Source organism: Phoxinus phoxinus, assembly GCF_949152265.1.
Source record: "Phoxinus phoxinus genome assembly, chromosome: 17".
NCBI lineage: Eukaryota > Metazoa > Chordata > Actinopteri > Cypriniformes > Leuciscidae > Phoxinus > Phoxinus phoxinus.
The window spans coordinates 12,535,057-12,560,817 of NC_136892.1; the positions used below are offsets into that span (position 1 = coordinate 12,535,057).

The 25,761-nt window shown below is 37.7% G+C and overlaps 1 protein-coding gene across 1 annotated transcript; it reads right to left on the reverse strand.

Annotated features, from left to right (window-relative positions):
• Positions 1-1,963: 1,963 nt before the first annotated feature.
• pafah1b1b (platelet-activating factor acetylhydrolase 1b, regulatory subunit 1b) lies at positions 1,964-23,715 on the reverse strand. Its single transcript, XM_079585380.1, has 11 exons — positions 23,469-23,715; positions 14,900-15,147; positions 10,263-10,347; positions 10,092-10,166; positions 9,775-9,981; positions 8,101-8,269; positions 7,583-7,685; positions 7,117-7,345; positions 6,907-7,008; positions 4,007-4,163; positions 1,964-3,918 (listed from the first exon to the last, which is right to left on the reverse strand). The coding sequence occupies exons 2-11, from the start codon at positions 14,929-14,931 to the stop codon at positions 3,845-3,847; spliced, it is 1,233 nt and encodes a 410-aa protein (XP_079441506.1). The 5' UTR covers positions 14,932-15,147; positions 23,469-23,715; the 3' UTR covers positions 1,964-3,844.
• Between the last annotated feature and the right edge of the window lie 2,046 nt (positions 23,716-25,761).

Consider the following 25,761-nt stretch of genomic DNA (forward strand, 5'->3'; position numbering starts at 1 on the left):
TAACCATTGTTTGCAAAAAATATTTATGTTGTTTTTATGTTTTGTTAGAAAATATGTAGGTTTGATCATAGTTTGTCATTAGTTATGTTAAAAAAAAAACTGGTTGATACCAGTAATTCTCAGATTATGTTAAATTACATTTCCCATGAATGTGAAATTTCAAAGAATTTCTCAATTTTGTTTTAACCCTTTAAGTGTCTTAAAGATAAAACGATTTAAATGTAGTCTTCTAATAACATGGTGGTAATGACATGGTAAAATTAAAAACTTTAAAAACGTTGTGCATTCACTCATTAATGAGGAGTTATTGATCAGATACAATGTGGGGTTTAATTTAAGCTATAAGTTTACTTTCCACGTGTCCAAACGGATACGGGAATGCAAAAGTCCTATTCAGATTCTTAATTTTTTTTTTTGTTTTGTTTGATGTAAGAACTCCCTCTAGTGGTGAACTTGCAGAGAGAGAGAGAGCTTTTCTTTTTCTTTTGGTCATTTAGTTGTAAAAACAAATATTTTGTTGTTACAAAATAGTGTTGTGGTGGTACCATAGTACAGTAATGGAATTAAACAGAAATAACTTTGAATTTTGATAGATGATTATCATAGTAATTAATAAATACCATTCATGTACCATAGTATTTACATTATACTCCAAAAAGTGTCCCCAGATAATGACAATAATAGGTATTTTTTGCACTATGCATAGTGCAAAAATACCTATTACTATTGCCATTATCTGGGAACACTTAATATTCAACAGGATTATTGATCTGACTGTACGAGAACTGACCTGAGCTGGACGATGACATCATATTTTACATAACTGCTTTATAGATTAAATGAAATGTAATATTTGATGATCTTTACAACAGAACTGAATCAAACAATAGCCGAAATGCATAATTTCCCTGTTATTACTGTAAAGCTGCTTTGAAACAAATCACTCCCTTACAGGTGAAATATTAGAGCAGGAAATGAAGACATTGGCTAAAATGTCACATGGTCGGCCATTGTGTATGTGCGGTCATATCTGGTGTCTGTTACAAACACTGACCATCTCATTAGACTCCATACCATAGAGTTGAGTCTTCTGTTTCTCTCTCTCTCTCTCTCTCTCTCACACACACACACACACACACAGTTGCCAGGATACAGGAGCTGCCGTCTACATGTCTGATGTAGTGGGCTGAAATATATATTAGAGAATATCCTCAACACTGGGGATGTAATGAGGCCTAAAACATATGAAAAAAACAAAAACATTAGAATGTCTCATGTCTTTCTACAGCTCTCTCTCTCTCTCTCTTAGAAACATTGCAAGTTTATATTGAAGAATATGAAGAAATTCAATTAAACCGCTTTATTTTTCAGCCTGAACAAACCAACAACTAAAAATAAATAGAAGCTAGACATGATCCCCACATTTAGTGCCGTGTCCATCCATGCGGCATCACCCAGTGTCTGGCACCAGCCTGTTGAAGTTTCTCAGGCAGGGAATCATCAAAGGCTGACGCAACACAATCAGTGCAGGGAAAATATTCAATGAGCAGTCTCATTTAAAGAGCTTGGCTTGACAGGGTTTGGGATTTAACATATTTAACAATGCTGCCTTAAGTTCTGGCTAATGTCTGAATGTTACATTATATTACTTCTGAGGATAAGTGGATTTGGTCTTTTTTTGTTGGTCTACTGCAAATGAATGAATACCGAATGAATATGTACATGTGTCCCCAAAACAGAGCATTGCATTTGAACCATGTGTGTAGTACCATATTATGATGCATTGAAAATGCTTCTTAAATTATAGATATAACTTTAATTAAAATTCATTTTTAAAATAATTTGTTGTATTTGTAAGACTTTAAAATTTTCTACTGAATAATATTGAATTTCACCTGTTTTCCAGAAAAAAGCCAATATATTTGGCCACAACTGTAAGAAAAAACAACAACAGATGGGCTGATTTATATTTACAGATATTTTATTATTTTAATTATGTTGCAAACAATGACATCAAGATATACTGATGAACAATTATTTATTTATGTGAGTGCATCAACAGTGAGACCACAAAAAGCAGAATGAAGTCCTCGATAATGGGGATTCTCAGTACATTAACAAGGCAGAGAAAGCGAATAGCTGGAGTCAGAGTCCGCTGTGTGCTCACAGACAGGAAGTGACGTCCACACACACACACACACACTCTACATACACAGCTTTTGGGATGGCAGTGTTTGGGCATACATGACTCTACTGTTGCGCCGCGGACCAGCAAGCACAGCAAACTACTCACCACTGATGTAGTCTTAGAAGATGCTAATCGTTGCCTTGCACGGCAGCCAGTGGAGAACATTTTAAACCTGCTCTTGTCGGACTCTTAGTCTGTCTGCCCCAGGACGCCATCTTCCAATAAATGTGTTCGTAGGAAAACACATACACACCTTAATAGTTAACACAGAGCAGCCTATAGATATTGCACGTCGATCTACCATGGAGGCGTCGTCCTCAAACTCCACGAGGTCCAGCGAGTGTCTTCCTCTGCGACGCCGAAAACCCCCCCCCCGATTCAAGAAAGACTGACTAGATCGCTCGTCGGCACAAGGTGACTGAGCAGAACCACGGAGTACGTCAAAAAGCCCGTGCGGGCGACGTCTCCTGCACACAGGCGGAGCGGGCAAGCAGCGGAATGACGGAGTAGCAATGAAAGCGCTATATCAAATGACGTCGAGTGGCTCGCCAGGAGGGGGTCAATGAAACCTATGAACAAATGAAGCCATTTTTGAGAATAGCGAGGCAGAATGTGGGCGGTCAGAGCGAAAGCTGGGAAATATAGTAGAGGTGCTAAATCAGAACGTGGAGGAGATGTAGCTGCATTTGTGTGAAGTGTTTTGTCCCATAGTCCTGAAAATGGAGAATGTGCACAATTAAGAATGAGTAAAATGGCACTTCACTTGCTCTCCATCAGTAAATAAAGTATATCAAGGCCCTCCATTACCAAGTCGTGGCGAAGGAGGGTGTCAGAATTTAATCTTCTGTACAAAAAAAAAAAAAAGTAAACCCTGCGTGAAACACTATTGCCTCCAGGGACAAGTGCACTTTACTGATCCATGTCCTTATGAAAGAGATTCCCCTTCTCATATTGTGTTTTCTGCACTCCTTTTCTAACAGGACAGCATGTAGATTTGCCTAAACTGCTTGAAAAAACGTGTTTTTAAAATGGAAAAGGACTTCATGGATGAGCTTTGAATGTGAACTGAAGTTAACACTTCTAGAAGTGCCGAATGTCCAACACGAGGGGAGAGCTGCGCATCCAGGCGTTCATATGGTGACATGACATCGCAGACCCCCCCCGGAACAGACACCTTAAGCTGTTCATCTTCAGTCAGTTTCAATGTTAAGCTTTCTTTTCTGTAAAGCAGAATGCGACAAACGTTCAAAGGAAAGGAAACGTAAAACGGTTTCGAGTAACCCTGCATTCCCCAAACAGCATCATTCTGCCTTGTGTTGATAAACGCTCGAGTCGCGAGAGCAGCACCTGTGCTCTGCGTCCCTACCGTACTTTAGATGATGAGAAGCAAAAAATTTACAGTATACAAGTTTTGGATTCACCATGCAAGAATACTTGTTTGACTTTTTACTAACTTTTTTCTTCTTGTGAGTGTCTTGTGTAACATTTAATAAGCTCAAACTACATCCAGAGTAATTTACATAAAAGGACAATAGTAATTAGAAGAGAGCTGGATGAGGTGGTAACCATAGTAATGAGTGCATCCTGAAGAGCAGGTGTGGGAGTGGCCAAAGTGGTGGTGCTGGGGGGAAAGGGAAGGGGCAGATCCTACGGCGCTCAGCGACATTCCCACACTTTGACCGTTTGATCTACACTTCCTGTCACCACGTAAGGAGAAGTCTTGTGGAAATCTGTGGAAGAAAGACGAAGTTGAATTAATGGATGAATATTGCATTGATAACTGTGTAGTTTCCACACAGCACTTTCTGCTTGGCTCACCCAGAGAGGTAACAAAGTGTTCATGGGCACACAGGGTCTTCATGCAGCGCTTGTTCTTATAGTCCCAGATACGAAGGGTCTTGTCATCAGCACAGCTCACTACGAATCTCCCACCCGGATGGAACAGAACTCCACGCACCCAGTTATCATGGCCAACCTGAGAGAAGGCGAGAGAAGTAAAGGATGAATGAAGAGCCATGTGATTCAGAAGATCTAATAAACAGTAAAAGTCACTTCAATGTGTGTTTGAAAAAGAGGTTGCTAATAGGGGTGTTAATAAATGTTGCTAATTTTCAATACAAATGGCGATACTGAAATCACAAAACGATGCGGTTCCGTTCCACTTGTGTTTGTGTATTTTTCTCTTTTTCCTTTTGTTTCTATTCGCTATTCCTAGGTTGTGATCATTGGCTGCCCATCAGATGTGTGACGTCACATATCAGAACTGACGTTCCACCGGTTTAAAAGGCCCATTGACAAGGAGCGAGGGAGATCAGCGCCAGATCTCAGCCAACACCCATGCCTTGAGCTGTCTGTCGAAACCAAGATCACGTTATTGTTAATGTTTATGCTTATGCGATGGTTCGGAGATAAGCACTACTTCGAGTTTTGTTATTGTTGCTGCTGATGGAGTGCACTGTTTCAGAGCTAGATCACTAGAAACTCGTATTTAAAGGGTAACTGTTGCCAAAAATTTAACCTAGGCTCTTTTTGTTTATCTACCAGAGTTAAACTTTCGTGAAAAATGCATAATTAGAATGGAAACGCCACTTTTAAGATTGACCGTATTTTCGTTTTCGGTCAAAATGCCTTTTGAATGGGAGTGCATGGGGCACTTCTATGATGGCATCAAAATTGCATTTTTTAAAACACTAAGGAGGAACATGAAACTGTGCTTGAAGTATCACCAGGGGCTCTACACATGAACTTGAGCATTGACTACATTGTTTGTGTACACAAAGTTTAATAAAAAGAAAGGTTTTGTACGACTCACTTTATCAGTTAGTGTTTTCCAGTGGCTGGAATTTTGTCAGTCAGAAGTAGTCGATCTCCGAATGCAACGCAACAGGGAGGAGAGTAAAGATGGAAAGCTCCTAAAGCTTAGTTCCATATAAATTCACGGATAATTTGTCGTTTTGACTATTTTTGACGCAGTCTCTCTCTCCCGCTCAGGCACAATACATTTAAGAATAATCGAAATCAATCTAAAACGCTTTGAAGGATCATACTACTAAATGTGACATGGTGATTTAAATGATGTTTGCGCTTTCACTGTGAGGAGTGCTTTCTAGCGCTTCAGATGATCAATGCAATCAATCACAGCTCTAATCGCAAGAAAGCGTGTCAAAATGACTACTCCCCAAACTGTAAATGGTAAGTTCATCCAAAAATTTGAAGTCTGCATTTAGTCACTTTCGTGTCGTTTCCGCACGTCACACAAGCATCTGAACGTCCGTGTTTAGGCTACTACAGTATGTATATCGTTGTAAATCTGTTCATCATATAAAGCCATCGTGTCTCCTCAGAAGACTTGGATTTAGATTAGACCACTCGATCCGATTATTTTCACGATGCCGTTATGACTTCCCCCCCGATCATTTAAGTTTTAGAGGAATGTACTTAAAATTAAGGGACAGAAATCTCTCGGGTTTCATAAAAAATATCTTCATTTGTGTTCGGAAGATGAGCGAAAATCTTGTAATCTCGAAAAGTACACGACAGAATTTACATTTTGGGCGCATTATACTTTATAAATACCGTAAGCTGAGCCTTGGATAAAACTAACTCAATATCGCGAATCATATCGTTTACATCAACGATACATATCGGCGCATTTTCATATGCCAATATCTCGATATATCGTTACACCCCTAGTTGCTGATGCTTCATCAAACAGTCAATCAAATACAGAGCAGTACTACATTATGATATGCACACTGATGGTTCAAAATAGTCCAACACAAACTTTCTGTATTAAATACCAAGAACACATTTGGTAAAATGCGCAATATAAAAATGGAGCACACTGTGCTGGGCACTGCACTTCCCATTTCCAGCATGAGAAATAAGCAGAAGCCGTTAGCTGCTACTTTTAATGTCATGCTTTGGTAAATCATAATTATTACAAGTCAAAATGATTTTATACTAAGACAGGATTTTTTTTTTTTTTTTTTTAACAGCAAATAATTATAATATTACTACTCGCATTAATAATCATTTTGACTTCTCATAATTACAACACATTTTTACAGGCGAAATAGTAATTTCGTCAGGAATCCACATGATTAAGAATTCCATGTGAGGGCAAAAGATTTTCAACATGTTCAAGTTGGCCAAGTAAATTCACTGTGTTGACCAACAGATCTTGGTCAAGTGAACTGTGCTTTATACATCACAACACTACTGACAATAGACGTTTTGGTTTGCACTATATTTTACATGTCCACTTACAGTGTACTTACCTAATAAAGTACTGGGTAATATTAGTAATACTGGGTAATATAACTACATGGGTTTTAACGGTAGGTTCAGGGTTAGTACCTAGTTTTTACCCAGCTATTGTAATTACTCTGGTAATAGTATGTACATGGGGCCTGTAAAATACTAGTCAGAGACTAAAGTACTGACTTTTTTGCTAAATGCTAATGTGAGCGCAACTTTAGAATCTCATGATTTCCAAATTGTCATAACTATACTATAACTTCTCTATAAATCCAACACTTCATGTCATAATTATGATTTAACAAAGCATTTTTTTTGTGGTGGAAAAGCTAAAAACGCACACCGGTTTTTAAAAGAGTAGCAAACTGTACATTTGTTTGCCCTTCTGAACACAGACAGCGTGACTATAGATATGACGAATGATACAATGACACTGCCTGAACTATAGCTCTACTCACCAGTGTCATAAGGCACATGCCAGTACTTATGTCCCACATTTTAATGGTCTTGTCTCTGGATCCAGATAACAGGAATGGCCCAGGCTTTCCACTCTTCTTGTTCTGCAAGAAGAGAGTTAACATGACAAATTAACAGAATTTCATGATGCAGAAAATGGAAAAATAGGCAGCAAAAATGCCAGAAACGATCTTCCATCAACGAACATGTACCTCAGAGCCTGTAGCCTCAGATATGGTGGGGTGTGCGCTCTCAGGGGCCCAGGAGATGCACTCCACCACATGCTCGTGCTCCCGCAGCTCCGCCTTGCACTCCTTGGTGGCCACCACCCACACGCGCACCGTCTGGTCATTAGAGCAGCTGGCCAACAGGGTGCCGTCTTGATTGGGCCGGACCATACGCACCCACTCCCTGTGACCCGTGAACGTCTTCACACAGTAACTGAGGCAAGACAGAGAGAATCATTATACATTCACATTCCCAGCATGTTTTGTATTGCTTTGAAATAAAAATGACAAATTATGTAATTACTTGTTTCGTTAAAAATACATTTCCATAACCATATCTTGAGGCAATACCATGGCAAAAACTACAAGATATTCAGAGCTCAACATGTGACTCACTGAAATCCTTGAAGAGTACAATATTCAGCTCACAATGTGCTGCATTATTACTCACCCAGTGGCCACTTCCCACATTTTCATGGTCTTATCCCTGGAAGCAGACACTATGTGATCCCCGTTGGGCATGATGGCAACCGACGACACATTGTGATCGTGTCCTGAGGATGTGAGGAAGATGAATGCAATATAAGGTGTGATGAACAGCTTAGTTACAGTTTGTTTCTTGCATAACCATCTTGCGTTGAGCAAAAAAAGTCATTTGAATCTTGATTCTAAGGTTACTGATCGATGTAAAGGACAGGACTTACGGCATACGATTAAAACAGGCACCTTTGTTATTTGAGTGAGAGATTAAAGCTGTCAGCCTGGTTAATCCTGCACCCAAACAAACCTTTACCCATCCCCCCCGGACCAACAGGTCCCGGCTGAGTCTCAGAGACAGGATTGTCCAGCACACTAATAAGCTTAAAGCCTATATTGGAGGTGGATGCAGTCCCCGGTGGGTCAAAGGCCAGGAAGTTCAGAAATTTGAATAATGGTAATTATGTGGTAGCAAATGCAGTAAATGTGTACCGTGCATGGTCCTGATGCACTCGAAGCCCTGGAAGTCCCACAGTTTGATGGTCATGTCCGCGGAGCAAGAAGCCAGCAGCTTTCCAGCCTGGTCAAAGGAGATGTCCTGCACTGAATCAGTGTGACCCTTCAGGGTCCGCTCGAAATCCCCAGCCTCGTAGTCCCAAACCTGCACAACAACACAACGGGACAAACATACACACTTTATTCAAAGTGATTTAAAATAATGTTGTCTAATTTTAAAAGTTTTTGTAGCTTGAGAAAAACATCAGAGTGCTCTGGTACAGCACATCTGAATTCTGGACAAAACAAAACCCACAGCCAATAAAACTTATGATAAATAATAAAATAAATATTATATATAACAGAATTATTAGATGTACTGTGATGTTCGATAACTGATATAGTTACTACTATGAATACTATACATAGCATTTTTCCAATTTGTTTTTCTAAATATAAACTACCATTTAAACATTTGGGGTCGGAAATACTTTTTAAATGTTTCTGAAAGAAGATTCTTATACTCACCAAGGCTGCAATTATTTGATAAAAAAACAGTAAAAACAAGTAATATTGTTAATTAAAATTTAATTCATTTTGAATTTTTATATATTTTAAAATGTAATTTATTCATGTGATTGCAAAGCTTCAGTGTCACATGATCCTTCTGAAATCATTCTAATATGCTGATTTTCTGCTCAAGAAATATTTATTATTATCAATGTTGAAACCGGTTAAGCTGCTTAATATTTTTGTGAAAACTGATGATTTTTTCCCCCAGGAATCTTTGATGAACAGAAATTTAAAAAAGAACTGGATTTATCTGAAATAATAAATAAATAATTTTTTTTTTACAATTAAAGTGTTTACCTTTACTTTTGATCAAGGTAACGTGTTCTTGCTAAAAAAAAATAAAAAAAGATTTCTGATCCCAAACGTCTAAATGATAGTGTAAATGGAATAATGAAAAGAATGAACTATAAGTGCACATAAGTGAACCATATTGGTCAGGACATGACTGTTTTTGCACAGTTGACACACAGTCTTAATGCAGTGCAGGATTTTCCCAAAAACAGAAAACTGCAGAGCGTCATTTACACAAGGCAAGTATTAACCCTGACTCATCAACTACCGAGCAGTTGTGCCAGCTCTATTTCACACTAGAGCGCCAATCTAGAATGTTAAACGTACAGTAGCAAAGATGAATAGCAGGTTTTAAACCCCGCACAGAAAGACTACACTGCTTCAACTACAACTGCAAATGGCAGCAGGTTAGACAACAAAGTATATTGAGGGGATTAAATCTATGAGGTGAAAAAAGGTGTGATGCAAAATGTCTCTAGCAGTCTAGCTGTTTATTGGTGACCTATAGATCTTGACATGGGAAAAGGAACAAAGACAAACAAAGAAAAGCAGACCGAGAACGCTTATAACTGCACTGCCTGGTGTCCAGAGAACCACTCACTGCGCCGTTGCCCTGGGAAACCAGAGCATCACGATCTCTCCATGGAGATGGGCAGTGACTCAGCAGAAAAGAATGAGAGCAGATGGATTTGAAAACTAAAATGTGGCACAAGAAAACATCCATATAGCATATGCATGCATACATCCGTGTACAGCCTATCAGAGTCAAAACATCTGATGCATAAAAATACAGAACCGAAAAAACACCTTTATAGTGGCGTCCTCTGAGGCGGAGACCATGAGGCTGAACACAGGGTGGAAGATGACGCGTGTGACAGGGCTTCTGTGACCGCTGAGGGCGTACTTCTCAGGCGGGCGTGGGATCCACTCTTTGGGGTCTCGTTTCTGTGCCACGGGGCCTCCTAAAGTGATCTCCTCCTTAGCTTCATTTAGTTTGGACTCCAACTCCATCACCTAACACAATACAGGAAAAGCTGGGGTTAAAATTATGTATATTTTGGAAAACAGACATCTGTGCAATCATTCAAAAAAATACGGCCTTGTCTTTTTTTTACTGTACTGACCTTTTTTTGTAGTCTGATGACTGAAGTCCATTTCTTTTCCAAAAGGCCTGCATACTTCTTATCCAACTCCTCATTCTAAAATTATAAATCAGAATGACAATGTGACATACTAACACATCAAATGGGAATGCCTTTTTTATTTTAAATCTTAGTGTGAAAATGTGTTAATACCATATCTAACTCTGCCTCCTTCTTAAAAACAGAATATGCCTCTTCGTAGCCATTGGAGCGCAGATAATCTGCTATTGCTCGATTTCTGAAAGGCAAAGATGGGACTTTATTAGACAAAGAGATGCGTGATCGTGCAGTTAAGCCCTAATAAAAACTCCCAGACAGTATCGGTATGTGATCATCACCCAATTCAACTGAGATTTAATGCATGTACAGTGAATGATCAATGATGAGACTGGATTTAAAATCACATTAGCAGTGACCGAGATGGGTCATTCTGTGTAAACTTAACCAGAGGTCCCCGGTTCAAACTTTTCATTTTGTTAATATTTTTCTGTAGAAAGACAAACATAAATAGTGATGAAAGTCAAAATATTAAATGTCACAGATGTACATTTGCGGGATAACCTAATATTTTGTAGAGATGGGTCAAAGGACAATTTTCACCTGAGATTTGGAGCCAAATTAGAGGGGTGTAAAAATGACTTTAAAAAGATGGCAGCATCATTATTTTATTTTACACAGAGATTGGTAGGTCAATTAGTAAAATGGTCAATTAGTTGACTTTAGCAATCTTTGTTTCATTATATGCCAATGGTGACAGTTCAAATATGGCATATTTTGCCTCAAGTATTAAAAATATCGTAATATTATTTTAGATTCTGGTTCTTATCTTAACAAACTTTCCTTTTGGTATCTTCATTTTAAAGGCCCTCAATGGTTCAATCCCAGGGATATGGAGATCTTAATGCGGCTCTGAGTAAATTGTACACATTTTCAGTGGTCAAAAAACAAATCTGGGTCACTTTACATACAGCAGATACTTTTTATTTACAGAAGAATATCTAAAGAACAAATAATGTTAAAACTAGAAATGTATAAAAAAAATTATATCAGCTCAACTGCACAGAACAAAGCTGTCAGTGCCATACATATTCTTTTTCTAAAGTTGTCATGCCTGTAACTCAAAGTATTCAAGATATCTTAATATTCTTCTAGATTCTCATTCTTAATAATTCACTTTTGGGATCTTCCTTTTTAAGGCCCTATATAACTCAGTCCCATAGATATGGGGATCTCAAAGCAGCTCAATGTTCAAATTGTTGAATGTGGGCACATGTGGTGACATCACTACACACACACAACCATGCAAATGTTGTTGGGACATCAAGACTCATTGGACGTGCAGACTGCAAAGTGTTGTGAGTGACAACAGAATTGAATTGCTATATTATTGTTCAATTTACAGAATCCAAATATCAGTCCTGAAATAAAACTGTGTACACAGAATTACATTAAAGTGACAACTATATTAAGCTGCAGTGTGTATGTGGCCATTCTTTAGCATTTGTTTGTTAGTTAGCATATACAAACAAATAAATGTAAAGAATTTAAATTTAACCAGACCAGCTGGCCATCAATTAACACTATTAAAATAACTTAATACGGACCCGTATTTCACACAAAGGGAAACACATTAGCATGGACAGGTGGCAACAATTCGAAAGCAGAGGCTAAAAAATGCCTCTCATCATCCACAATATTTTTAGCTTTATTTAACACTATCTTCATAGATACTTTCTATACTCTGTCATGTAATCCCTTACAGTTTACTTGTCATTGTTACCACTTTACTCACTGATTTGATAGATGTTTTGGTGATGCAATAATTGTCACACTACATGGTTATAAAGAGTGCACTTCCATCTTTTATTGAAACTGGAGACCGGGGAAAAACCGGAGCAGGAAAGTAACCAAAACAGTCCCTGGTTGTCATGGGCACCTGCCAGTGAGGATGGAACAAGTCTCAAATGACACAGCAGGAATGGCCAAAATGGAGGACTGAGCACTTTCACTTCGTCTCCGTCTCGACACACACGCAGAGCCTCTCCTTTTATCTTCCTGTGCTTCATTATGTAAATGAGTCTTTCACCTCTTCAGATGATGGTGAATATTTCATTAGCTGACCAATGGGTTAAATTTAGGTAGTGACGTCAGCACCTTCGAGACTAGACTTAGTGACTTCTCTGAAGGAAACTGAACAGAACACGAGCAGTCCAGTAACCGAAAGCACTGGATTCAAAAGAAAAGACACCTGAAAATAGCCAAATGAACCAGGCATTAAGTTTCTTAAATAAAAAAATCCAGTTAAAAACTTTTCCCAAACCTGTCCTATCCTATCCTGGGCTGACGTCAATCCTGAGCTGAAGTCATATGCAGCAGACAGAAAGTCTTTTAAGTGCCCAACCCAAAATACATCCACCATCTACAGTGAAAAGCAGAGTAGCAGACGCAGATGCAAATCGATATAAGATAAAAATCACGATTCATATTATGAGATTACATTTTTTCCCCTACCTCAAGTAAATATGCCCCTGGAAATTATTTAATGGGGGGAAATTCTCACTCCCTAATGGAAATGTTAATTTCTTGCACTGCACAGAAAATTAATATGAAAATATTTGTGAATCGGCTGTCTATGACAGGCCTAAACCAGCCAAGGTCCCAGCAAAAACACAGTCTTAATTCCAGTTATTGACAAAATCCCCCAAAATAGATTATTTTTTGTAATAATACACACCCCAAGAAACCAGTTAGACAAAGGTCATTTGGTGTCAGAGCAGAAATTATACACTAAAGAAATGTTTAAAAACATAAAGCGAGATTCAACTTCAGTATAGTGATTAGATTGGCCTGAACTGGTTAAGTCTTTGATGTTTGTTATGTGGCTTTGGCTTAAAGGCTTCAGCAGTACAAGCTCCCAGAAATAACTTTCCTTCCAAACGAGGTGGCCAGCCAACAAGGAGACATCCAACAGTGCTCAAATATTTGACAGAACTGCCCTTTCACCTATATCATATATTCTTCATACAGCTTCTTCAAACCATCACTCTTTAAATCAGCGAGATTACCCAAAAGACCCCTGGTGCTACATGAAGCGTGGAGGATAGTCACGTAATTATGAACCCATCCTCCACTCCTCAGTCATGAGGCTTTATGAAATATTAAAGCTAACTTGCTGTCGCAGGAAGCTCCCTGAGGCGCAGGGCAGGCAGCCACGCTCTTCACTACTGCAATGAACTGCACTGATATCAGGTTTCACAATGTATAATCATTTTATTTGATCAAATCTTAATATTTAAGCATTTCAGAATCAAACACTTACCGGCGTATTTTACGGAATACAAGTTGTGTGTTTTTTTCGCAAAACAAGCACAAAGTGGTGCATTTATATTTGTGCCAAATGAGAGAAGTACACGTGGCCACATTTATTTGTATAGCGCAAAGACAAGTTAAAAATGAAATGGATACACCAATGCTACTTAGGCCTATTTGTTTTTTCTGCAATTACAATGTAATTCTGACCAAGTGTGATTTTTCACCTTATTTTTAATGTAAGAGCAGACATAGCCATTGGATATTTTATCTGTACAAATATTCCACTATGCTGCTTGATATTGCACACTGGCGTCATATTTTATTTATTGTCATTATCATAAACACACTGGTCTGTAGCACATACTGTTTTACCATTCACTGCACTTTGTTATTTTTCTAGCAATACTTGTAGCTAGGGCTGTCGCAATAACCGCAATATTGTAGCACAACCGCAGAGGAATGCCAGCAACCGCGATATTCACGTGTTTTCTTTTTTCATAAGGCTATACCCTTCTTGTTTTGAACTTCGTGCATGTGTATTGAATGCTAAATAAGTTAATAATGATAACAAGACTGTTCATGGTGATTTGTACAGAGGCTTCGGGATTTGCACTTAAGCCTAAACAGACAGTGAATGAGAGAGAGATCGACTGAGCGCGTACGTTTACCTGCGTCTGTCTTTGAGACCAAGACATATATATTTGTGAAAAGGTTGCCGAAATATTTGTTGTATCACCCTTTTAATGTTTAAGGGTATTTACCATAAATGGCGTCAGCGCCGGTCAGCATCCACAGAGCGAGGAAGCCGCGGGAAACAAATATCAGCGAGTCACGCATTCAATGCCATTGGTCTCTATTAAGTGAAGCATCAGCTTCAGCGTTACCCATGCGACGCATTGTTGGTCAGCTGAGCCTTGAAAAGTGGAGCTCTAAGTTAAAAATAATGAACACCTTGTTTCATTACATATATCTTTTTAAAGTTTTAATGAATCAGCGGTTTTGAACGTGTTCGTTGAATGAACGGTTTAATGACTCACTCAAAGACAGTCCGTTGCCGTAACAATGTAACTGCGAGCTGAGTGACAGCCTTTCAATGCACAGTTTAGTTTTTGTTTAGTAATCGTTTACATTGGTTACTGAAAATTTCCGCGTTTTTCTGCATGCTGACCACATCGTAACACTTATTTATATAGCAACAAATAAATATAAATAAATGGCGACAATACAGCTTATCGCGCTATTGAGCCACTCAAAATTAAATTTAAGGGAAATTCCTTCACCCCGACAGCCCTACTTGTAGCAGCTAATGAATCGGAAGTCTCTCACATTGACAGGAAATAGCTTACTTCCACATTGCCAGGAAATAGCTTACTTCCACATTGCAAATAGTCAGCTGTGACTTATTTTCTGAAAAATATGGTAAATGTCAGCCTATTAATGTGATAGAGATCCAGAGATGCATGAGAATATGGACTCACAGTTCATCTCGTTGCCTCTGTGACAGCACCATTGTGTCAGGAGGGTGAGGGCGCTGTCTCTGCCCCGAGTAAGGAGCTGGCGAACAGTCCCGAGCAGCTCCTCAGCAGGACGAACTGAGGGATGAGGCACAATCTCACACTCTTGTGCAAACCGAGGTTACTTGGGCTTGGATGTTTCCTCCACAGCGACACACCAGACCACAGCAAAACAGATGCTGGAACTAACACCAATTTGATCCACTTGCCATCTAGGGAGAAATAGGGGGAAACGGATGAATTAGAAAAGAAACATTAAAGCAGTTCATACAAGATAAAGGTGAAGCAGGAATAATTGTGGACTTGACTTGAGCCATGTACCCAGACAAAAACCTTAGCAAACACAATAAAAGAAAGAGCCATAATTCAGCCATTAGCATTTTTACTCACTCTCCAACTTATATTAAATCAAATGTGTATCTGCCATTCTGACCATGTGCACATAATAAAGCATCACAGCCCTCCCAAACATCCACACAGTAACGTTCAGCCCTGCGATGACAACCAGACTGGAAGTGCTGGCGGTGGCATGGCGTAAATCCCCTCTGCTAATCCTGAGGGGACGGTGGTCCAATAAAACAGTCGTCCAGACGAATAGTGGGGTGTTGGGGACTGAGACAAGACTTTGTAATCCTTTCAGTAGGTTTTGACGGCCTGCAAATACACTCTAATCTGCATGGTGCAAACTAATCTTGATGCAGGTGAAAAATGTCTAATCTGGCCTTCCTAAAGCAGATGAGATAGCCACATTTTGGACTTGAAAAATATATTAAATATTGTATAAAACAGTGTAAAATATGCTGTACTCATCGACAATAAAGGCCAATGTCATCATGTATACTGGTGGTTGTATGGAATACTATTTTACAAAGGTTTAGAGGAAATAAAACAGTTAAAATTACTCATAAATATTGTCTTTTTAAATGTTTAAATGTTAAATTAATTCTACTAATGTACCAGATGCAGTTACTCAGATTTACTTAATTTTTTCACTTGCATTTAATCAATTCATAGTATATTTCATTGATTTCACAGCTTTAAAATGTTTCACCCAAAAATTTTAGTAAATCATAGTTAAACTTTTTAGAGTGCAGAATAAGCAGAATAAGCACAGTGTGTCATATAATGACACATAATGTCAGTTGTCACAGTGTAATTATACCTTTCGTAGGCCAGTAGGCTAATATTAATGAACTACATATACATTAATAACTACATAATCATTAACTAACTACATTACTATAAGGATGGGATTACAGCAGGGGTGCAAAACTCCTCCTGATCCAGCGAATCAAGAAAACTACAGGTACTGGATGTGTGTTACACTCTCCAGGGCTGTAGATCTTCAGGTACTGAGTTTTGCAAAATATAAATGTACATATTGCTGCTGCCAAGACATCAATACTAAAACAACAACAGCAACAAACTAAGATGATGTATCAGAAGTAAATATTTTTTTATTCACTTTAGTTGTTGCTTGTTGCTATTATTGCGTTACACAATATTTCTGTAGTAATTACTTCACATTCATCATCAAGTCTTTTATTTTGGTGGGAAACTGAAGGATAAGTGAGTTCACCTAAAATTGGTAGGCTAATTGACTTAATTGACTTTGGACAAAAATTATGAGAGAACACTTTCTTTTTTTTTATTAATTAATTGTGTTTTGACAAAGTCTTATGAGATTGGAAAATATGAGTAACTTTCAAAATGTTCCCTTTTGGGTAAACAATAACATTAAAGTCCCCCTGTAGTCAATTTTATCCCTTAAAACTCCTGTGAATTTTTTTTTTCTCACACCTTAAAATAATGTAACTACACATTTGCTTAATTTAATATACGTGGATAGTGGATACATGAAAATTAGCCCATGCTCCACTCACTCACACCAGCTCAGAGACCGACTCGGTCACTCATACACAAGTCCATGTATCAGAATGGGAATGTGTTTTATGTATCGCTTTCTACAACGTCGGAGGACACATAATGGTAATTAATATGATTAGCCTTTTGCTGGACAACGTTATCAAACAGCTAATAATGTGCTGCTTATGTTACAAAAAACACGTTCCCGTTCACCATCTCAGAGCTGATAGCTACTTTCTAAAAATCAGCATCTTAGAAACGCTTTGAACAACTTAGAACGCCAGTGGAGAAAGGCATATATAGTTCATCACAACATCGTAATATACATCATATACATAATTCACCCGACATATTGCTAAATCTTCCTGATTTTTCATATCAACAGAAAAATATACAGGGATAACCTGTCTTCTCTCGAGACCACAGTAAATATGCTAAAGCCCTCCCGCATGTGGACGTGATTGGTTACAAGGTAGTTTGTGACATCACGCCAGAAACACCAGCGATTTCAAACCGTGTTTTTGAGATGGTCTTTTGGTTCACTGTAGTTTTAATGAGAAAATACTCAATGGTGTTGACTTATGAATTTGTACATGGTTTGTCTTAAAGCATATTAAAAACACCACATATACATATAATCAACATTTTAAAAAAACTGGTAACTTTGAATCTTTTGTGTAGCTCAGTATAGTTTGAATTATACTCCTGCCAAACATAATCACGTTTGGAATAACGTCAATGCAAACAAAAGTAAACAGAGCACTTTGTATTCTGCCTGCATGTTACCACAAACCTGAACTTTGGACAAAAGGTGAACCAACTTTTCACGTGGAGCAGTAAAATACAGCGAACTTCTGAGGCTGCTGAAAACACTATCACGAGTCCCATACCACGTGTGTTTGGAGTGTGTGTAAGGACAGATCAGAGCGTCACTCATTCACTTTGAAGTATGCAGCACATGCAAACTAACACACTAAGCCACACTCTGACATAATGATTGTAATGTGATAAATTGTGCAGCTCTACTTGTATTATTATTGAATACATTTGTGTGAAGGTATTACTTCCGCCTTAAACAACTAATTGTTCGAGTTACGATTCATGTCCCAAGCAGGGGAAATAATTAATCATAACTTCCCTGCATTACACAGAATAAAGGTCAGTATACATCTCCGTTAATGAACAGGAGAAGCAAGCTGTCATTAGAATGCTTTCATTTCTAAACTACCAAACAATGAACTGAAGGATCTACGGAAAGCGCCCAAATACAAATACGATACAAATGCAACTTTATTTAGACATAAGCTTATTAGACAGGGCTCCAGACTGCAAACAAAATGACAACAATTGGAAAAAGCAAAAATTCTGTAAATGTTGGTTCTGCATATTGGTAAAGAAAAAAAGACAAAAAATGATTACAGGTGCAGGACACCATACTGATTTCTTTCACTTAAGAAAAGAAAACCAGACAGCTAATAGAAGAACCTGAGACGACACCGTGTTTGAGCACAGGTAGTTGAGTGGTGTAGGGTAGCTTCTTGAGGCAAGTCAAACATGAAAAGGTGTTGTAAATTTTTTATTAAATGAGGCTGTCTGTGACAGAGCAACGAAACGCATGAAGTGGGTCAGTGGCACGGTATATTGTTTCAGCACTTGACATCGCAATGTGCGCATCCGCGTGCGTGTGTGATGTCAAGTGGGGATCGTAATTAGAGGTGCACGATTGCCATTTTCTTGACCGATTCCGATGTCAGATTTTTTAAGTGTGAACTGCCGATACTGATTTTTGCTGATTCCGATTTTCTTTCTAAGAAATATAATTGACAGCATATAAAAACAAAAATTTACTTTTCTTCACTGCTAAATTTTATTTCCATTAAAAAAAACTAAATAAGTAATGTCAGTAATAAAATAAGAACAACTAAACAAATTGCAAACAACAGCACAAATAAATGCAATGGAACAGGGATGGACAACCTCGGGCTTGGACTAGGTCCGCTGTCCTGCAGAGTTTAGCTACAACCCTAATCAAAAACACCTGAACAAGCTAATTAAGGTCTTCAGGATTACTAGAAATCTATAGGCAGGCGAATTATCATCAGGGTTAGAGCTAAACTCTGCAGGACAGTGGCTGCCCATCCCTGCAATACAATAAAGAGAGATATGAAATAAACACGGCTTTAAGTTCTTCAGGTGGGTATAGCAGTGGTACTATTCAGAAATACTACAGAAATTAGACGCATCAGGCCTTAGGTGATTATTAGGGGGGTATTTTTTTTATTTAAGGGTGAAGTTGAGCATTTTTTATTACATTTATATCACCTAAATGTTTGCTCACTAACTGTATTTGTTTTTACATTGGGGTATTTATTTTTAATTTTTTAACTTATGAGTCTACACAACACAAGGAAGCTTGTTTTCAATCTTTGAATTAAATCGAAAAAAGTAGCACAAATAAATACAATAGAATAAAGATACAAATTAAATAAATAGTTAAGTTTTTGGGTAAGTCTAACACTAGTGTTTAGAAACAGAAATGTAAAATAACAATATCTTTTAGTTTAAATTAAATACGTAGGCTAGTAATCGTGGTTCCTTACCAGCATTTTGCTACCTTTTTTTCTGCCGGTGCGATTATATTTTGTTTAGAGGTCGACCGATAGTGGATTTTACCGATAACGATAGCTAGGTTGGGCCATACTTGCCGATAACCGATTAATGAACCGATAGTTTTTAAAATTGATACTGGATAAAAACAAACATAACACTCCAAGTAAAACAGTGCTGAACTTTATTATAAAAATAATAAAACTGTATTGAACCATGAAAACATGCTAAATGAAATAATATAAATGTGAATAAATATTTAAGTCAATAAAAGACATTCATTCAAACTGAAACAAAAAGTAATACTGAAATAACAAATAAAACCAGTTACATTCAAAATGTACATTCAGTTCTTTTCAAGCCAACTTAATTAATAAAAAAGTAACAAAATTTGTATTAAAGTGAAGATGAAAAAAATAAATAACCGAAATCGAATGCTTTTCTGATTCGTTTATGTTTCTGTCGGCTGTATGAACATATCAGTTTGCTTACGTCTCTAGCTTTAAATATGCAACTTCTCTGCATATTTAATGCATAAAAGTGACCAGCTGGATATGAACTAATGCAAATAGAGGTAACAATTGTGACATTAAACATTCGGGTCGGACTTACGTTTATGTTTGTCAGTGTTTTAACCGCTTGAGGTACTAGTAATGTTAGCGTCCTCTCAGCCTCGAAGGCAAACAAACATACTGTAGTGCTGTTCTTTCTCTACTAATGCAGCATTTAGTCAACAAATTAATCACTTTATAATATGACAAAATGTACTGTATACATACATTTGAGCTGTCGGTGCTTTAAACGCGCATCTGATGATAGCGCACTCCACGCAGCATGTGCTCTCAGTGCAGCACGCAGAATCACGTGTCGAAGTAAACAACACGAGACACGAGTTTTTATTACACCTCTAGAGGTCGCTCTTGTACTGCATCATGCCAGCAGACCCTTCTCAGCTCTTACACTGTGTACTGAATGACAGCGCGCGCTTCTCAGCCGCTCCAGCAATGGACGCAACCAGGAAAAACTATCGGTATATATTTTTGCCGATAACGATAGTTCCACCTGTCAACTATCGGTGCAGATTAATCGGCAAAACCGATGAATCGGTCGACCTCTAATTTTGTTAGGTCACACCGGTGTCACCACCACATTGCCCAGTTGATAAGAGCTGCAATTTCTGTTGCAAACTTGTATATGAGAAACATTATCCAGTGAGAAAGCATTTGAATTGGCAGCAGAATTGATATCATCGCTGCGAGATCTAGTGAGAAGCATTCAAATGCGGCACAAAATTCTCGGTTACAAACTATATCCTATTTAAATGTTATTTTTAATGTGATGACCAAAAACATTAGGCAATTTGTTTATTAATCAAAGATTGTCCCCATTTGTAAAACTAAAAGTTTCAAGATAGGAAAACTAACATGTGGCAAGCAAACGCTTTCATTAAAAAAAAAAAAAATTATAATAATAATAATAACCAGTAGGTGGCGGCAAAGGAGCATTACTAGCCATTTCCACTCCCTATTCCCGAATATATATTTTTTCACACATTTTGCTTAAAGCTACAATGCCATTTTTTTCGCAGCTAGGGGTCGCTAACCTCTTACAATAACAAAGGTGTAGGTTTATTAGGAATAATGGAACTTGTTATGTCGAAGGATCTAATAAGTGAATTTGATGTTTTTAACATGACTGATATATATGAAGCAGGTTGCGATTGCTAATGAGAAACAGATATCAGCTCCACGCGCGAGTCCCGCGGATATACAGGAATAAGAACTGCTCTGCCACCGCTCTCAAATGTTAGCCTGGAGCCCTGGCTATCTTTTGTTGTTTTATCTCTTTTGCTGCCAAGTTACCAGCACACACTGCATTTGTATATTAACGATTGACTGACCATTTCATGTCAGTGTTGTCTGGCCTTTTTGAAGGGGTGTTAATCTTAATTAAATGAATGTGAAAAAAGTACAAATAAAACGGAGCATACTCTGTAACCAATGACATCATCCTGATTCTCCAGGGAAATAACAGTGCAAAGCAGAACAGCGCATGTGTAGATCGGTATACAGCTGTGCATAAATGAATAGGCCTATTCCGATCCCTGTATATAAAACATCATATTTGGAACGTGGCTGTAACCCAAATACTGACCTTAAAAAGAGATTTGATGAGCATTAGCATAACATAATGTCTTAAAGTTTAGTGGATTAAGGCCACACAGCCTAAAGGCCCACAAACTCACACCAAGACTAACGTTCTGTGTGACAACCATTTGAATTTGAATGAGTTATAAACATTTGCATGTGGTCAATATAACAAAATTTTATTACAGATAGATGTTAACCTTTTCATTCCATCGCACTGCAACAAAAAAATATATATATTAATAATAATAATTGGCCAAACAATACGATTTGCGTTTTGTGGTCATCAGCCTGTGGATGCTGCGGTTACATAAACGACGAATTGGTAGCACTCATGTTTGAAGACATAACACTGTTTGACTTTGTTTCTTCTCAGTGACATGGGTTTCAGAAATGGAAAGTTGCACATGACTGCCCTGTTTTATTTTATTTTATTGGAGCTAGCCTATTTAAACAATGAACACATAATTATGTGTTTATAGGTAATTATAACAAATAGTATCAAATCAAACACAGAGACTATCATTATCATGTTAATAAAAAAGAAAGAAGCAAATAGCATATTACACCACTGTATCTCTGCTTATCCATAAGCACCACCTCCTGTCAAAGTGTTTCCCATTTTCCCCCCACAATTATCTGAAGGAAAAAATAGGACCAAATTTTCATGGCAAATATTTGTTCATTTACAAGAACTCCAAACACAATGTAATATATTGGATGCATTCGTGGGGAAAGCCTATTAAGTGTATAATCTATTGATTTTATTTCCATGAAATTATCTCGAGAATTATTTGTCAGTTGAGTCATTTTCACTAAAGGCTAAAAACTAAGAAGAAAAAAAGAAAAGAAAAATCACAAAATTAAATTGCAATGCAGACGTCACACTGAATGACGTCAGATGTAAGGCAAGCTCAGGCCAAGTTGCCTAAAATTAATTAGGCCGGATAAATAATCATTAGCAACAGAAAGGCAACACCCACGTGGTAGAAGAGAGCGATGACAGCTGAATAATCTAACTAAGGTGTGTGTACATATATCAAGTGTTAGGGCAAGGCGAGCGCTCACACCTCCACATATCATGATTCTTGAGCTGGTGCAGATTTAACGTTAGCCAAAATGTATTCATGTCTGTACATTAGTCCGAGGGATCCCAAATTCCCAATAACATTAATATTCTTGTTTAGTCCAAAAACATTCCATCTTGAACACCGAATCAAAACATGATGGCAGCCAGACAGTCAACGTTGACCATTTGTTTGCCAACTATAATCATGAACCTCTCGGCTATTAATTAGCAAACACATAATAACATATCATACACACCCTTGTTGACTGACCGAACAGTATATTATTATAACAGCAGCGAACCGTACAGTTATGCACCGGGATCGATGTGATGAATCTCCGGCCTTCAACCATCATAGGCACACCCAATCCCAAATATCACTCACACCAGCCAGTTAAACACAACTTTAACGCCTTTATGAAACTACCTTAGTGGGAAAGAGGATTTGATACGTAGAAATACAAATGACACTAGCTGTTATGGCTTATTCAGTGAATTTATTGCTGAGATGATGCTAACATGAACTAGCTAACATTAGTATGGGTCAAACCACTAAAGGCCGGCTGTCACAAATGCCCCGTCAGGTAAGAGGCTTAATTTAATTAAGTGAGGATTAAATGCAAGTATTGGTTCTGTATCTTCGTTTGTATACACGTTATGACATTGCCGGCGTTAGTTTATATTGCTCTCTCTCTCTGATATTCCCACCCTTATTTTGCTCTAACGGCCTGTCCGCCATTTTGAGTCAGGCAGGCAGGCGGCGCAAATTTCGCAGCCACATACACACTTTAGCCGACTCACTTTCACCATAGCGCAGCCAGCAACAAATATAAATTATCCTTACCTTTTTATATGAAAGGTTTCTCGTCTGCCAGATCACACAACTAAGTAAAAAAAAACTAAAACCGAATGAGATATGTCTCCGCTGAAAGTCACTTCCGATTTCCCGGCTCAGTCAGCGCTGTTTCTCCACCTTGATTTCTGCACCGCATAACCGTCTACTGGTGACGTGCACGCGCACGGTGCAGCCGGGACCGCGCCCGCCTTGAGGATCACAGCGGTCACTTACATCATAACCTTCAGCGGACACTGAGGATGAGACGCATTTTAGGACCTTTTTGAACTTGTTAAGTTTCAATGAATTTGTTGCCATTTAAAAAAAACTCTTAGGGAAAAAAAACATGGTAGCCTATCAAAAATGGCAAAATTTACTAGTTGTTACTAATGTAAAATCACAAATTATGTGATCTCTTTATGCACTAGGCCTATATGAAACTGCACTTATAGCTAGTTTCCATCCACCTATTTTTATTCAAATTGTTGGATATCACACAAAAAAATGCTGGATGGAAATGCCAAAGATGCACATAAATTCTAAAAATGCACATAAAAAACTTCGGATCGGATAACTTTTTGTCTGTGAAATAGAGTCTTTTATCCAAAGTGTTATTATATAATTTTTCAGTTCATTCATTCCCTGGGATTCAAACCGCTTTGCTGTGGGCTACAAAGTTGATATTAAGAGTGAATTTTGTATTTTTTTCCATTAGGTAAAAGAGACAAATTAGAGACAAATTAATTGGTACATAGGCATACTGTAACTAAATCTGGTTTTGTTTACATTTTGTACACTTTTCAAGGTAATCATTTCCTAAAAATGTTTGTTTCAGATTAGAAAACAATGGATAGGCCAATGTTAGTTTAACAAAATAAAAAATGCATTAAAAATCACCTTGAGATCAGTATGTTAGCTCTAGCATAATTTGTTTGTAGATTCCAATTGATTTGATATTTTGTAATGTAATAAAGTTCAGACATTGAGTGACAAATGAACAAAAAACTACTCTTTCTACCGTCTCGAGCCTCTTACCTCTAGTGCTGGTCCTCTCTAATTTCCTCACTGGAGTATCTGTCAGAGAAACTGAAACTGTTTTTCTTGCCACAGCAGCTGAAGTTCAAAACTCAGACACATGCGTCACTCTCTGTACACATCAGCATTCACAGAAAGCCACGTTACAGAAACATAGCTGGACAACATAGAATAGGTGAATATAAATTAATGACTGAATATGTGAAGACGTGGTCAGTAGGAGAAGTTCCTTTTGTCTTTTCCATCAGCCAATCTTGAGAGAGAAAAACATTGATAAACGCTGTGTTTTTTCACTAATCTGTCAGAAAGAGTTAAGATCAAGTGTACACAGGCATGAAACACAAATGCCGTCATGCTAAAATGACTGAATATTTGACTTTACGCAATCAGGCTCGCTGGTTCTCTGATGCCAGGACATTCCCTTTACATATCAGTGTGTCCTTTGGTGAGCTAGTGAGAGTTGTTTCCCCACCACAGTGAAGAACCTGCAGCCATGGAGAGCTATATCATATTGCGCATCTCTGATAAAGCAGTTTAGTGTTTTATATTGTTCTTTTGTATGTATGTCTTCTCAGATAATCCTAGAGATTAGATCTTTCTCTCTCACACTTCGAGCATTCCTTGACCATTTCAGAAATTGCAACCCAGTTCTATACAATCTATGTAATCTATAGAAACCTAGACAAACCAAATGATTCATCGTTTAAATATTAAGATCAGTTGGATTAAATGATAGAAAAATGTGTTAAACTGAATGAGAAGAGGTGCAAATTTAACGTTTTTTAGCACTAATGAAAAGGTATGTGAATGAAATGTTTATATAGATGAGAAAATAATTTTGTGTCACACCTTGTTATCTGGAACTATTGAATCTGCCTTCAACCCCTTCCTTGGACTTAGACGTTACAGAACACCGGACCTAGAAAAGAGTGTGTGTCCGGTTTTAGTTTTTTTGTGATTTGGTGAGGATGATTCCCTACCACAACCCCCTCCCACCAAATTTGGTGTTATTACCATGGGATTTTAAGGTATGGTTGCTAGGTGATTTAGTTTTGGAACCTTCAGAAAACTTTAACTCGATTAATTTTTTTTTTTTTTTTTTTACTTTGCTGCCTCTAACTGAAATAAGTTTAAGTTGATGCATTAAAATAAGGCAGCATTAAAATTGCTAAACAAAAACGAATGAAAATGTAACTAAAATTAAAATGAGAGCTAAAAAAATAAATAAAAATAGTAATAAAAAAAAAAGAATTATAATAAAGTAACA

What these genes read in the sequence shown, in the direction of transcription:
- pafah1b1b (XM_079585380.1), bottom strand. Translation starts at nt 14,931, where the DNA reads ATGGTGCTGTCACAGAGGCAACGAGATGAACT. An exon ending in AGGAGGCAGAGTTAGATATG is followed by an intron (nt 10,167 to 10,262) that starts GTATTAACACAT and finishes TTATAATTTTAG; the next exon opens with AATGAGGAGTTGGATAAGAA. An exon ending in GTGCATCAGGACCATGCACG is followed by an intron (nt 7,686 to 8,100) that starts GTACACATTTAC and finishes TCACATCCTCAG; the next exon opens with GACACGATCACAATGTGTCG.